The sequence below is a fragment of the Embiotoca jacksoni genome, unplaced genomic scaffold (assembly GCF_022577435.1).
Source record: "Embiotoca jacksoni isolate LCO1_2020_lvr unplaced genomic scaffold, fEmbJac1.0.p SCAF_29, whole genome shotgun sequence".
NCBI lineage: Eukaryota > Metazoa > Chordata > Actinopteri > Embiotocidae > Embiotoca > Embiotoca jacksoni.
This window is the reverse complement of record NW_027185380.1, coordinates 2,111,641-2,126,119: the sequence shown is the minus strand read 5'-3', so window position 1 is coordinate 2,126,119 and position 14,479 is coordinate 2,111,641. Positions and strand designations below refer to the sequence as shown.

The 14,479-nt window shown below is 40.1% G+C and overlaps 1 protein-coding gene across 2 annotated transcripts; it reads left to right on the top strand.

Annotated features, from left to right (window-relative positions):
- Positions 1-10,301: 10,301 nt before the first annotated feature.
- cnr1 (cannabinoid receptor 1) lies at positions 10,302-14,479 on the top strand. 2 transcript variants are annotated; one of them, XM_069161592.1, is made up of 2 exons: positions 10,302-10,634; positions 11,371-14,479. In XM_069161592.1, exon 2 carries the CDS (start codon positions 11,416-11,418, stop codon positions 12,823-12,825), a length of 1,410 nt encoding a protein of 469 aa, XP_069017693.1. In that variant the 5' UTR covers positions 10,302-10,634; positions 11,371-11,415; the 3' UTR covers positions 12,826-14,479. The 2 variants fall into 2 exon arrangements, with proteins under 2 accessions (XP_069017693.1, XP_069017692.1); XM_069161591.1 differs by having other exon boundaries at positions 10,305-10,639.

The window sequence follows — 14,479 nt, the reverse complement described above, 5'->3', positions numbered from 1 at the left end:
CGGAGGCCTGCTGTTTCGCCGCACGCTGTGGCAACACCAACATCTCACTCAAAGGGACTCAGTTGCCATGACGCCCAAGCTTAGCCCTGGTTCAGATAGCAGATGTTACGCAGTTCCTACTCATTTTTCTTTTGTTCTTTGTCTCCTCACCCTTCCTCAAAGAGCAGTAATGCTCCGTTTGTGCGCAGCTCAGTAACACTTGTTGGATCACAATGTGCCGGGCTTGAACATCCACCCACTCCAGCTTTGCTGTGTAGCAGTGGAGGCATCCTTGCACTTACTGGATGTCCCAGGGATAATTGGCATAGGACAGCATGTTATTGCCCCCCCCCCCCCTTTTTTTTTTTTTTTTTTTTTTTTTTTTTTTGGTGCAACACTGTTTATTGTGAAGTCTTTCCCACTGCGGGAAAATTATTATTTTCTCTTGTTTCGTTTGTGCTCAACCTTGGCTGTGTCATGCGACTAGCCATTTCAATCCTCACTGGTTGTCATGCCAACAGGATATCTGAGGCAGTCGTGCTAGCTCAGTGGAGGGATGGGATGCTTGCACTCCACAGACAGGCAGGTAGGTGCATGCAGCAGGTCAGAGTGTAAGCTTTGGTTTTCGCTGTCGCACTCTTATAGTACATTTGTATGTTTTTCTCATTTTATTATTTCAGGATCTGGATTAAATTTACAGGCCTGCTGAATCCGCAGGGTAAATTCTTAATTTGTATTCCCACTCATCCAATAAACATCCTGCTTTCATTTTTCTTAAAAATCCCTTCAGGAAATAATGGGGTTTAATCTTTTTCACAATGTATAAATCACATTGTATAATGTTATCTCGTGTAAAAAGCTGACATGTAAATATACAGATTTTACTACTATGTTAATGTTAACATCGAGATGATTTAATAGGTACAAAAAAACAAGAAAAAGCACATTTTTATTATGAAAAATGATATTTTTTAAGGCTTTTCTCAAACTTGCTTTAAGTTTCACCCTTACAGGCATACAATTCAGCCTCCACATTATTTTCCTTAATGTACTTTTAAACCTCCTGATAGATTTGGTTTCAAATCCTTTTCTAAAAATGTATTTAAGTTATCTTCATTCATCAAAAAGCTCTCATCTTTAGTTACTTTTTTTTTTTTATAAAGAATTTAACATTTGAACTCTCAGCTAACCTACTTCTGGACAGTTTGATCATTTATGAGCTGCAGTGATGAAACATCCCACCAACTGTCACCAGAGTTTGATTCAAACGCGGCTAAATCCTGATTTGTGCACCAAAATCCCCCACAGACGCACAGAAACCTGCCATGTGTAACAACCAATTATAGTTTAATGTACTGCGGACTATATACTGTATGAGCCTGTCCTCACTTTTCACTGAAATGAAACATTTACAGCGAGGAACATTTAGCTCAGCTATTCTGTGCATCGTTTTAGTCAAATTTGTCTTTCTTTGCTTTGCCCCTTAACAAACAAACATTTACAGCAAATGAAACTTCATCAAATTAAATTATCTTTATTTTGGAAATCAGAGAGTCTCACATAATGGCGGTGATATGATTTCACATTCACAAAAGTTACAATATTTGATATTGTTATCACTTTCTGATAGTTATATCAGGCGAAAGGGCTGCGGATATTTGGTCATTATTTCATGCTTGAGACTTTTTTTGTTTAGTTTCCTATCAAAGATTTGTTGTGATCCAAGGCGAATCTCAGGGGTAATTCGTCATCACGTGAGAAGGGATGACTTAATATATGACTGTGAAGATCCAAATATCATGAATATCACTGTTTCTTAACACAACAAAGATCCCAGTGTTTTGTGAATAAGGATGATTTTTATGTTCGAAGCCTCCTGGCTTTAAATTTGTGTATCACTGATGACTAATTAATTTTGTACTGTATCCATGGACTAAACATCTAGTTTGAATTCACATGCCGCTATTGTTGTTGTGAGAATAAGATTTAATGAGTTGGAGCCCGAGGCATTTCACAGTCCAAATGGGACACACGGTCCTCCGGTGGGTCTCGGGTCAGCCCGAGGTCTCCTCCCAGTCAGTCTAACCCGGAGCTCCTCCAAACAGGAGGCACCCAGCGGGCGTCTTCACCAGCTGCCCAGCTCAGCTCAGCTCGACATAGCAGTCTGACACAAAGCCTGCACGACAGGCCGTCAGTCCTGCTTCTTAAACTCTCGGAGGAATAAGAACACCGGACGGCTGCTGTCCTCTCTGATCTGGGAGAAGGCGAAGCCAGGAGAAGAAAGTATCTGCAAAGTATCTGAAAAAGATTGTCACTAAACTAGGAAAGCAATCGGTAGCGTCTGATACTGTATGTAGTCTAAGCAAATGCATAAAAAAAGGATGGGTGAAATACAAAATGTCGTAGACCGAGAGTATTTTTATTTGTTTGTTTTGCGGACTTTTACAATGTGATGCTGCAGATGGATTTGATTGGACGATGGTGGTTACATATTCCAGGTTTTATGCTGTCGCTGATGTGCCTCTCTGCTGGCGACAGCTGTGTCGCCGGCAGCATTTGCGTTTTTGGGATGTTCATCAGTCCCATTCTCATGAACGTGATATTGTAGGAATGCCCCGAGAGAATTTTTCCAAACGTTCGCTGGGTCTCGAGGAGAAACGGATTAGGTTTTGAGGGTCAAAGGTCACGTCACGTTTGTTCCATCCATCCGTTGCCTTCTTGTGAATGCGATATCTCAGAAACGCCTTAAAGGACTCTCATCAAATTTGGCACGAGTGTTCACTCGGTCTCAAGGATGAAAGGATTAGAGTTTGGTGGCAAAAGGTCAAAGGTCACTGTGACCTCACAAAATACGTCTGTGGCCATAACTCAACAATTTATGTGTTAATTATGAATATTTTTCACACAAATGTTGAAAGGACAGAATGATGATTTCTGGTTGTTATTCAACGCCATAACTGAAGCATTGTTTGTTGTCATGGCTCCAACTTTGTGTTCTATCAGAATCAACTTTTTTGGACAAACTCCTTCAATGTTTTCACATAAGTTACATACGTATACATGTATGAGTCTGAACTGACATGCATGTAAGTCCCTCTTTGGCGGATTATTCGGTTTTTCACTTGACTGCCTGACAAATGTTTCCTGGAGGACAATAAGATGAAAGACTCGGTTTTAAATCCACTGTAGAGAAGTCAGTACGGTAAAAACCTGGTGGTCGTACTGTAACAATGACCTGTTTAGAGTAAACTGTTCATTACAGCTTTCTGAATGCAGACTTTATTGTTCTGACAAAAACAGATTTACAAATTTGAGTTTCAAAGCTCATTCTTTATGGCTTTTCTGGAGCTTTCAATTGAATCACATGTTTGTCATCAGCACCAGTTAGCTCAGTTGTCATAGACCTGCAGATATTGACATTTCTCTATATGCAGTTGCTGATCAGTATCACGCCATGTGATACAAAATTTACAGAAGAACTCATACATTTACCTTAAACAGAGATTGTTTTGTCAGACAAACACACTATACACTATGTTGTCACACTGTTTGAATCCGCATCCTTCTTCTTTTCAGGGATTTGTCTGACAATTTCAGGAATTCCTTTATTACTGGGCCTCTGTTGAACCACATGTCATTTTTGCACTTTGCAAAAAGATTAGCTTTAACATTTTAATAAGTAAACTTCAAAGATTTAGAGATTTTATTACTTTTGGACAGAACCAGTCTGAGCTAAGCTGTAGCTGAACAGTTTATTTAAGACTGTGAATGTTAAGTAGCAGCTAAGAATGTATGTATAAATCTAAAAGAAACAGCTTATGAGATAAATTATTATCCTCAAAGCTGCATGCTGAGATAAATTTAAAAGCAGCTCTGTAATGTTTCGGTGACTTGACAGTTGCACACATGTCTGTTTCATTAGGAATATAGGATGTACATGCAGTTGATGCCTAGGTATGAACATTTCTTATTTTCAGCTTAGAGTGCAGCGTCTTCACCCACATTAGTTGTTTTGACTTATGATTCATAAAATGTGTATGAGTATGCTTGAAAGGGCGGCATCATCAGTCCACACAGTGGCTCAGCTCTGCGGTGTTCAACCATGTGAGACGTCCCGACTTTATTGCATTTCCTATAAGTTTGGCAGGAACAAGGAGATAAACAAAATGCTGATTTGCCTTCTTTTTTTTCTTGCTTGCAGTGCATTATGTTTCCTATTTCACGACCAAAATGTCTCTCTTCTACTTCAACTTAACTTTATGACAAATGAAACAATACATTGTACATTTCCTAACACATAGCCCACAATGTATAATGAAAAACTAAGCGTAATACTGAGCTTGTTTTTGAAGTTATTGGTTTGGTATTTTGCATTCGACAATAATTTATCATGCACAAATGAAAATACAAACACAAAGGCAATAGTCTAACAGAAAAGTGGCAGTTTCCAGCTGTACAATTTGTTACTGTTATAATGTGCTCCTTATGGGTATACAAAAAAACATGTTTCCCATTAAATAATGCAACTTGCAGAGAATTAGACACTACAGCAGCGTATTAGTGACACACCGGGAAAAGTTATCATAAGATGTTTTTCACATCAAAACGGCATTTATTTCATGTTATAACAAGATATTTTCCCATTATTACAACGCACTTATCTTGCTATAACTGTACTATTTATGTTGTTATAACATTTTAAGATGGTCTTGGGTGGAGGCGACATGTCCCTCTCAACCCAAGCATGAATCAAATCGTGGAAATGAGTCATATTCCTCAGTTTATCAGTTGCATGGCTCTCATGTCACAACAATGTAAGTTATATTGTAACATCAAATGTCACAACAATGTAAATTTTCACATTGTGATGCAAAACATTTCACATAACGTGATAAATAGTCATTTTTATAACAAGAAAACTTTCTTGAAATAACGCGATACGTTTATATGTCGTATAGCATAAAAATATCTTGTTATTATACGGAAAAATATCTTAACTTTTTTATGTTGAAACGTGTCACGAATCTGTTTTTCTTTTCGTGGCAATATGCGATATACATAGAAAACAACTGATGAAGAAATAAAATATTAAAACTGCAGCCACGCTGACAGCACTGTGAGTCTTTACAAGCTAAATGCTGACGCTACAGTAGCATGAAACCTGCTCATGTTAACATGCTTGTTGAGCAGCTGTAATGTTTTACCCTGATTTATTTTGCTAATTAGCACTAAACACAAAGATAAGAATGTTGTTTGTTTTGCAGGACTGACCAAATTCAAAGTTTGATCTGAAAACGGTGCGAGATGGAGAGTTACAGAATCACCGCCGTTATTACGGTTCTTTTTAAAATCATTGTGCCGATCCATGTAAAAGCTGCTGAGGTATTTCAGTCTGGGCCAAAGTGGTGACCGCTAGTCCGACACTGCTGCCATACTGACAACACAACAAACTTCAAAACATTTGTGATAACAAAAAGTTATTTGTGAAAAGCTGTTTTAAAAGACAGGATGATTTGAGTGTCCACAGTAAACACGCTTGAGAGTAATAATGCTTCACCAGATTCTTTTAAAGGCTCATCGCATATGCCTGTCAAAGAAAACTGTGCAGGATGATCAGTCTGCACTTAGAGGACAACTTTAAAGTCTAAATTTAAATGTTGTTCTATTACCTGTTGTCAAGCTTTTATTTCCTGCTCTGTTTTTTGAAGCGAGGTCGTTTGGTTTGTAGAGGGGGGGGGAAAGTGTTTTCAAACACAAATTATCAAATCAATAAAGGCATAAACAAACTCAGTATTTGGCTGACAGCATTTCAATATGCAGTGTCCTTCTGAAATTGCAAAGGCTCTCGGAGGGGAGGAGCTAACAATGGAAACATCAATCCACCAATAAATCTTAAGAGAACGTGACCTCTTCTCCTGCCACAGTGAAGACAGATTCATCAGACTCATCGTCAGATGACCTTTTAAAACTAATCAACTCTATTCGTTCCAATTACTCCCAATTGCTGGTGATTATTTATTGTTGAGCACAAATAAGCAGAAGTTCAGCGTGGTTGTTGTAGAACTGGAGTAAAGTTTAATTTGTCATTTACTGATGGTGCAGCTGCAGCTCTATTACAACAAGACAGGCTTTAGAGCTGGTTTGTGTCTATTTATGGAGGCACCAGACAACGGCTCAGTCGTCTTTATAGTTTTCTCAGCATTTCACACAGAATCATGAGTGAGAGCCACACGAGAATAATGAGCTCTGACTTCGCTGAACTGCTTCCTGGCAAAAAAGGCAAAGTATCTGCTTACTATAGATACGGCCTCTTTTCAGATGGAGGTGACTCATGCAAAGATCATGTGATAACATTAATCACTGGTTTAGAGTATTTAGTAAAAGCATGAGCAACTGAACTCTCGTGTTTCTCAAGGAGAGCATTGATTTCCAAGCTCAGATCAGGGGAATACCGGTGGGAAACCGGGCTCAGGTCGACTCAGGAACCCAAGACACATTTTATTTATTCAGCCGTACTTTTTTCCTCTCATATTGACGAGGTTGTTACTTATGCATTATTGAGGTCTCGCCCAGGTTCTGTTGGTCAGAGCTTCCTCCTGAATGAGCCTTGAATGTGGAACAGTCTGCAGGAACGAGGCCGGATATTAGGATGGTGCAAAATGCATTAGGAGTCCCAACAATTATAATGTGAATGTGACGTGAGGAAGTACTTTATAGGTTAAACTTATAAAACTATTCCTAAAGCCTTCTTTAAGTTTGTTTGTGAGACTTTAAACTAGCCAGAAGTTGCTAAGAAAACAACAAGTACGACAGGAAGTCACTGCAATAAGCTTTAACATAGTCACTAAAAGTAAGAAGCAGTACAATTTATAACGACATATATTTAACACACACATCTGTGCGTTTCAAATTAGTTAGTTGCAGTGAAACTGATCCGACTCAGTGACATTATTTGGTCATTTCATCGAACATGTTTGTTGCTGTATATTTTTTTTTTGTTTTTTTTTTTGCTAAATGTAATTTAAAATCTTCCAAAGTCTTTAATTTGAAAAGTCAATGTCGACCATGTTCCTATAGACTACATCTCTTACTCCTTTTTCTCATTTGAAACTTTTCTAGAAAGAGTCACAGCTTTTCCATCAAGTTCAGATACGACCACCATGCTACTTCTTAAAGGTGCAGTGAGTAGGATTGAGGGGATCTACTGGCAGGAATGAAATCTAATATTCTTAATTATATTTTCATTAGTGTATAATTACCTGAAATTAAAAATCAGCTTTTCATATCTGCATAGGTACCGGGTCCTCTTCCACGGAGCCCACCATGTTGCGCCGCCGTGTTTCTACAGTAGCCCAGAATGGACAAACCAAACGCGGACTCTTGAGAGGACCTTTCGCGGTTTTTTTTCGTGGGTTTCGCAGCCATCGTAGATTCTCTTACATGCTTGAAAGGGGAAGTGCAACAGTTACATTTGGCTTACAGGTGTAAGTCTGTTTAGTGACGTCTAACCTCTACGAGTGAATAGTTAACGTTAATTCTGTCACATTTGATATGGAGCACGCACGCCTGGCGATCATAGGTGTAAATATTTTGAAACAGCTACTTCTTAGCTGCAACAGTTACAGCTGGCAATTAGTGGAGGTATGAAAATAACGATGCATTCAGGTTTATTTTAACACGTTAATTATAATACAGGCTTGAACTTGAAAACAGCTGTTGACGTTTCTATTTTACAGGATGCTTGCGACATTGTGAGAAGTTATTTCTGTTTGACTCTGTAGGTCATTTTATTAGCATAAATGGCTGCCGGTGAACGTATCTAAACTGGAGAGTCTGACATTTAGCAGTGAACAGCGATCAGTTAGGACTTCCTTCCTCTGACTGGAGTTTATTTCCCCTGTCCTAAGCTCTTTTCTCGGATCAATGGACTCAAAGTGAGTCACCGAAGGACAAAACGTTATGTACCAGCACTGAAACACAGATGGCCGCGAGCTTTGCTTCAGACATCACTCATTGCTCACTCACAGGTTAGCCCGCCAACCAAGTCAGAAGAAACTGTCACAGTACACCAGTCAGTTTGGCAATCCACTGTGCTGCCTAAAGTCAACTGCTCCATGTGGTCGATATTACAAAGTGGCAGCTACTGGGATGAGAATAATAAGCAGATGAAATTCAAGTGTTAAACACTTTTACTGGTACATTTTGCGCTGTTTTAGAATACGACTCGTGCTTCCTGCGCTGCGCCTGCAGATGTTTTATGTTTGATGAATGTTATATTTATAGGCGTTGCATGTCTAATTATACATAAAAGGCAGTCGATTACGTTGTGCAGGGGTGACAGGGAGATTTGTATCCTGGCTACAGAGACATCAGTCTCACAGAGACGTATTTAGCTGCTGCCGGTTGTCAATCAAATAGATGTGAATACTTAATGGTGCATTCTGCAGAAATAACATGTAGATGTAAGAAAGGCCTTCACATTTCCAGCAGGCTGCCTCAGGCTTAAATGAAATTCAACATTTAAAAAAAAAAAACAGCTCTCTGTAGCTATTTGCTGATGGACCTTACATTATGGATTCCACTGTTGGGTAGTTGTTTCGAAGGTTGGTTCATGATTTTGATTGAGACTAATGTCTCTTCACAACTTTTGGATGGACTAACAATAGCAATGGCTTTCACAAGGACAATAAAACATACAGAAAAATACATCATAGAGGTTGCCAAGATATAGATTTCTTCACTAAAAGATAACCTCAACAAATGCCAGATCCATAATAGATACACTGTTATTTGGCCTAAAGTTAATTGAAGCAGAAGTCGACACACAGGTACAAACAAAGCAAAGGTGAAGCACATGATCAAAACAGAACTGTGCAGAGGCTCTATTACAGTGAGAGTGCATCCTTCCAGGGTGTAACTAAAAACTGGAAGATCAATACATCAAGCTTGTGTGAACTCCAGCAGAGGGAGCGCTTTGATGTTTTAAGAATATGGAATTTATCTGCTAGCTGGAGAAGAGGGCTTATATTTTGGTCCGCTGCCCGTTTCGAGTCAGTGTGTTCTTTCTCAGTTTGTCTACAGAAGATTTACAAGTGACTTAGCTGATCACACTGACGACCTTCCAGCAGTTTATTTTGACCAAAAAAAAAAAAAAAAAAAAAAAAAAAAGAATCTGAATCTACAGAGACGTGAAAAGATTTAAGTTGTTTGCACATTTCTATCATTTCCTGATCATAAATGTTTTTACATTTTGGGAAGTAATTTTTTCATTTTAGAAATAAATGGCTGAGCAATTATCAATAATGAGACCTGTGGTAATGATAGAGGCTCATTTCAGTCCCAAAGAGAAACAAGGTTGCCATGTTCTGTCCGCTGAGGCAGTCTGTGGCTGCAAAATGTCACATTAATGCACCTGCTCTGATTTAATGCAGCCACTCAACTCCTGCCTCCATGGCCTACACTGCTACTCCTACCGTTGTGGCAGTGTGGAGAAAAGAAAACATCACCAAAATGTTCCAATACATGGAAATTAGATCATTCATTATCAGTGAATTGAATGGGTTTTCATCTGGGCCAAGCAGAGGCCACATCTTTGGTACTGTGATCCATAACAGGATCTGACTCCTTAATTTGTTGGTGTAATCAGGTTGAATGCGCTGGTAAAGTAGTTGGTTTGTCCAGAGGAGAAGGGGCAGCTGGGGCGGATGTGAAGTGTACAAAAAAAAACATAACAAAGTGTGCATGAATCATCACTGCTCTTTGGAGTTTAACTGAATGATTTGGCTCCTAAAACGTACTTTTCTTTTTGCATGTTCATTCAAACACAGGCTCACTTTTATGGTCTTGAAATAGCCGTTTTGGATCAGAAAATAATCATGTGGACAGCTTGATGGGTGAAGACGGCTGGGTTCACCATTTACAGCTCAGCCAACACCATGAAGTCTGCTTTCTGTTCTCTGAGATTGTCAATTTTGGTTAATTATTCACACAATAAACAGACATGCTCTGGCTATCAATGAAGTCTGCAGACTAAAGTAAAGTCTACTCCGTGCCACTGAAAATAACCTTCACGAGGACATTTTAAAGAAGAAACTGCTGCTTTTTGTTCCCGCAACAATGAGACAATTGTGTTCACAATTACCTTATAAATTAGGGAGGATAAACTGCTTTTAATCAATTTTTTTTTTGGTGCTGGTTGATGCTGGTTATTTGTCCGACCACTTCGTCTGCTTGGGGAATTCAAATCAAATCCTTTTTATAAGCCTCCGCTGTTGTCTCCCTTGTTCCTATACACCGCACTTGATAGCTTTATGGGTTGGGCATATGAAGCTATATGGAAACACGTGACTGGGCTTGTAGCGACGCTTCATAAGTGTGAAGACAGAGGAAAAGACCGGAGACGTTGGAGGCGGCAGCAGCAGCAGCAGCACGCAGCAGGAGCGTACTCCAAGAGCGACAGGACACTTCTGCAGAAACTTATGTTACACAGAGAATTTCAAACAAATTATTATGATAAGAAGTGACGACTTTGTTCTAACACATTCACGCTGGTGGTCTCTCCTTTTATGTAAGATCTGAGTTGGTTGGACGATGCGCTTCTGACTTGGATTAACGCGAGGTGATAAAGGGTGATTCTGCGCGCTTGGGAAAATTATGTAAGGTAAATTAACCACTTTTCCATCTTCAAACGTTTAATGAATGCTTATATTTGCACTTTAAATGCTTTGCACTGGGTTTTTTTCCATCATGAAAGTGTCAGTTTTCTTCTTTTTTCTATCGGGCAGATTCCTTTTTGTGCATCAGAATAATGATAGATTTACATTCTTTGCTTGGTTATCAGACTTTCTAAATAGCTTAATGTTTAAAATAACAGTGCAAATTTGGCATATAGTGACAGTTTTATTGTGTATCTCTTTAGTGTTACTGTCAATTAGTCAATCCAAATTTGAGCAGGCATAGATTGTATTGGTATAGGTGTTGTTTGCTTGGTGCTTTTGGCTCTAAATATCAGAGAAAGAAAAAAAAAAATTGTTGTTTCTTGTTTTTATATGAAGGTTTCAGGTTCTTGAAAAGTAAAAGCCAATTGATGCATCATTTTATGTTGTATTGAATCGTACATGGTGCACATTTCAGGATTAAAGTGCAACCAGCTCTGGTTTATGGCCAGTCCAGGAACTCAGTTAAATGTGTGAAAAACACATCTGAATTGTTCAAACTATGAAGGAATTGTTTACATCAAATATCTGAAATATTTTGATTATAATTGTTATTCCATGTTAATGGATTTTCTTCATGAAGACTCAAATATTGCACTGCTTCAAACAGAATCACAGGGTTCTGTTTTTAAGCTTTTTAGAAATGTGCCTGAAATGCTTGTCATTCAATTTGTAGGTTGTCCAGGCGTCTTAGACTGCAGTACTACCCTCAGACACAGCCATGAAATCCGTGCTGGATGGTGTGGCGGACACCACCTTCCGGACTATCACATCTGGTTTACAGTATCTGGGCTCCAACGATGCCAACTATGACGACCCCATCAATGATGTAGACTTCAAGGGCGGCCTCTCTCTGCAGAAGCCCTTGTCTGCTTTCCGCAGCAACTCCTTCCCAAACAAACTACCTGCGGACGAGGAGCTCATCCTCAAAGGCATCCCGTTCTTCCCCACCAATGCCACAGACTTGTTTGGCAACAGGAGCACCTTCAGAGATGAGACTAACAATATACAATGTGGGGAGAACTTTATGGACATGGAGTGCTTCATGATCCTGACTCCCAGCCAGCAGCTGGCTGTGGCTATGATGTCTCTGACTCTGGGTACCTTCACGGTGCTGGAGAACCTGGTGGTGCTCTGCGTCATCCTGCAGTCCCGCAGCCTCCGCTGCCGGCCGTCCTACCACTTCATCGGCAGTCTCGCTGTGGCCGACCTGCTGGGCAGCGTCATCTTTGTCTACAGCTTTTTGGACTTTCATGTTTTCCACAGAAAGGACAGCCCCAATGTTTTTCTCTTCAAGCTGGGTGGAGTCACGGCATCGTTCACGGCGTCAGTCGGGAGCCTTTTCCTCACTGCTATCGATCGCTATATCTCCATTCACCGGCCTCTCGCCTACAGGCGCATTGTGACACGGACCAAGGCTGTCATAGCCTTCTGCATGATGTGGACCATCTCCATCATCATCGCAGTGCTACCTCTGCTGGGCTGGAACTGTAAACGTCTCAATTCCATTTGCTCAGATATATTCCCTCTCATCGATGAGAACTACCTGTTGTTCTGGATCGGTGTTACCAGTGTGCTGGTTCTTTTCATTATCTACGCCTACATATATATCTTGTGGAAAGCACACCACCATGCCGTGCGCATGCTGAGCCGCACCTCCCAGAAGAGCCTTGTTGTCTATTCAGCAGACGGGACTAAAGTGCAGACCACACGCCCTGAGCAGGCACGCATGGACATCCGCCTGGCCAAGACCCTGGTGCTCATCCTGGTGGTGCTGGTCATCTGCTGGGGCCCAGTGCTCGCCATCATGGTCTACGACCTCTTCTGGAGGATGGACGATGACATCAAGACAGTATTTGCATTCTGCAGCATGCTCTGCCTGCTCAACTCCACTGTCAACCCGATCATCTACGCCTTGAGGAGCAAGGACATGCGGCACGCCTTCCTCAGCTCCTGCCACGCCTGCAGGGGCAGTGCCCAGCGGTTGGACAATAGCCTCGAGTCAGACTGCCAGAACAGAAATGCCAACATTTCTGCCAACAGGGCTGCAGAAAGCTGCGTGAAGACCACTGTGAAAATAGCCAAAGTAACAATGTCTGTGTCAACTGAAACTTCTGCGGAAGCTGTCTAATTGGCCGTGACGGGGAAAAACTGTGTAAATGTCATCGTCCCGAAACAATGCCATTCCACATAATAAAGCAGAAGTTATCTATTCACAAGAACATCCTCTCAAAGTGTTGACTTACATGCTCACGTAGACGCTTTAGTGGTTCCATAACTTGATGTTCATGTATGAGTATATAGTGTGCCAAAGTGCCAAATGGTGTTTCAAGGTCATAGAAAGGACTCACAGTTGGGAAGGATTATTGAAGACTTTCATAAGTCTGCTGTTTACCACATAGACGTCATGATATCCAATTAGCGAAGGCATATTATATTTTTGTACTGTGAATTCAGGTTTTGAAAACAATATATCTTCATTTATGGGATAAGGGGCTACCGACATTTTTAATTAGAGATGTTTTACTGTCTCATTTAGACTTTAACATGTCTTTCACCTCCAATATAACTAAATCCTTGCGCCTTGATTTTCTACAGGCTTCATGTACATGTTGCACATAGACATTTCTATAAGCAAATAGAAAAATAACTTCAATTGATTCTGATTGTTTTTTTCTCCAAAATGGCCATTAAACATGTCGCTTTTGTACCTTTTCTGACAACACTCAGCGGGTGGCAAATGTGTAAAGAGATTTTTGAGAAATGAGAGGTGGTTTCACATTCAAGGGAAGAAAAAAAACTATCACCATGACAAAATAGACTATAATAAGATAGAGGTAAAGGGACTCACAGCTTGAGTTTGTGAAATCTGAAATGGCATTTTTCTGTGGCAGAGTGATTGTCTCCGACGTCCATTTCTTTTCTCGCTAGCTGTTACTAGAGTAACGTGTCTTTGTTCAAATGTATACCTAAAAACTGTACAGTGTTCTCTTGCAAAGTAAAGTGTTCAAATTGACTCATTCAGCGATCCGGCCAAGACAACAATAACACCGAGCCATTGGTCAAAGCTTGAACTGATCAAAACTGAGTCTGGACGCAGTGTGCTGGTCACTACTGTGGGAAACTGACGTGGTTTCTGACTATAGCTGCTTTCATCAGATGTATGATTTTACTGGATTCAGCCTTATATGTGTGTGATACCTTGTGACTTGGTGATATATTTCCAACCCCAAGCCGTTTTGATCATTGCAGTGAGTTGTTTTAGTGCCACTGTTGCAGCGGGGCATCATTTCGGAAAACAGAAGCAACCCGTGCACATGGCTAGTGAAGTAGTATTGGCGTAACTCTAAATGAATAAAAAATAATGTATCTGCTGTTAATTTCACTGAACAAAACAGAGAAACAAAGGTCTTTTCATTCGCTGGTAACTTCAATGGGAGTTTGTGTGTATGTCTTCTGTGGCGCATCGAGAGCTGACCTTACAAAAGAAGTTAAGACGATGTGACTTTTCAAATAGATGATGTAGTACTTTTAATAATAGAAATCTCACTGCACAATTGTTGTATAGACATGTATCTTGGTGTAAAGTTATCCAGACTGCTGTTTATCAGTACGCTTTGCTGCCTCTTGTATTGTTGAGTATTGAAGATCAAAATGTCAACTGTCAAGTGGCTTCTGTACATTGGTGGCATAATGAGGAATCTATGACTTAAAAATCACAATTCGTCAAGTGTTTTTAGTATTGCTGTTTTCAAACTTTTGAATAAAGTCGCAGCTGGTGGTCA

Bases quoted from the DNA above. Each gene is read 5' to 3' on its own strand.
- cnr1 (XM_069161592.1), top strand. From the start codon at position 11,416: ATGAAATCCGTGCTGGATGGTGTGGCGGACACCACCTTCCGGACTATC.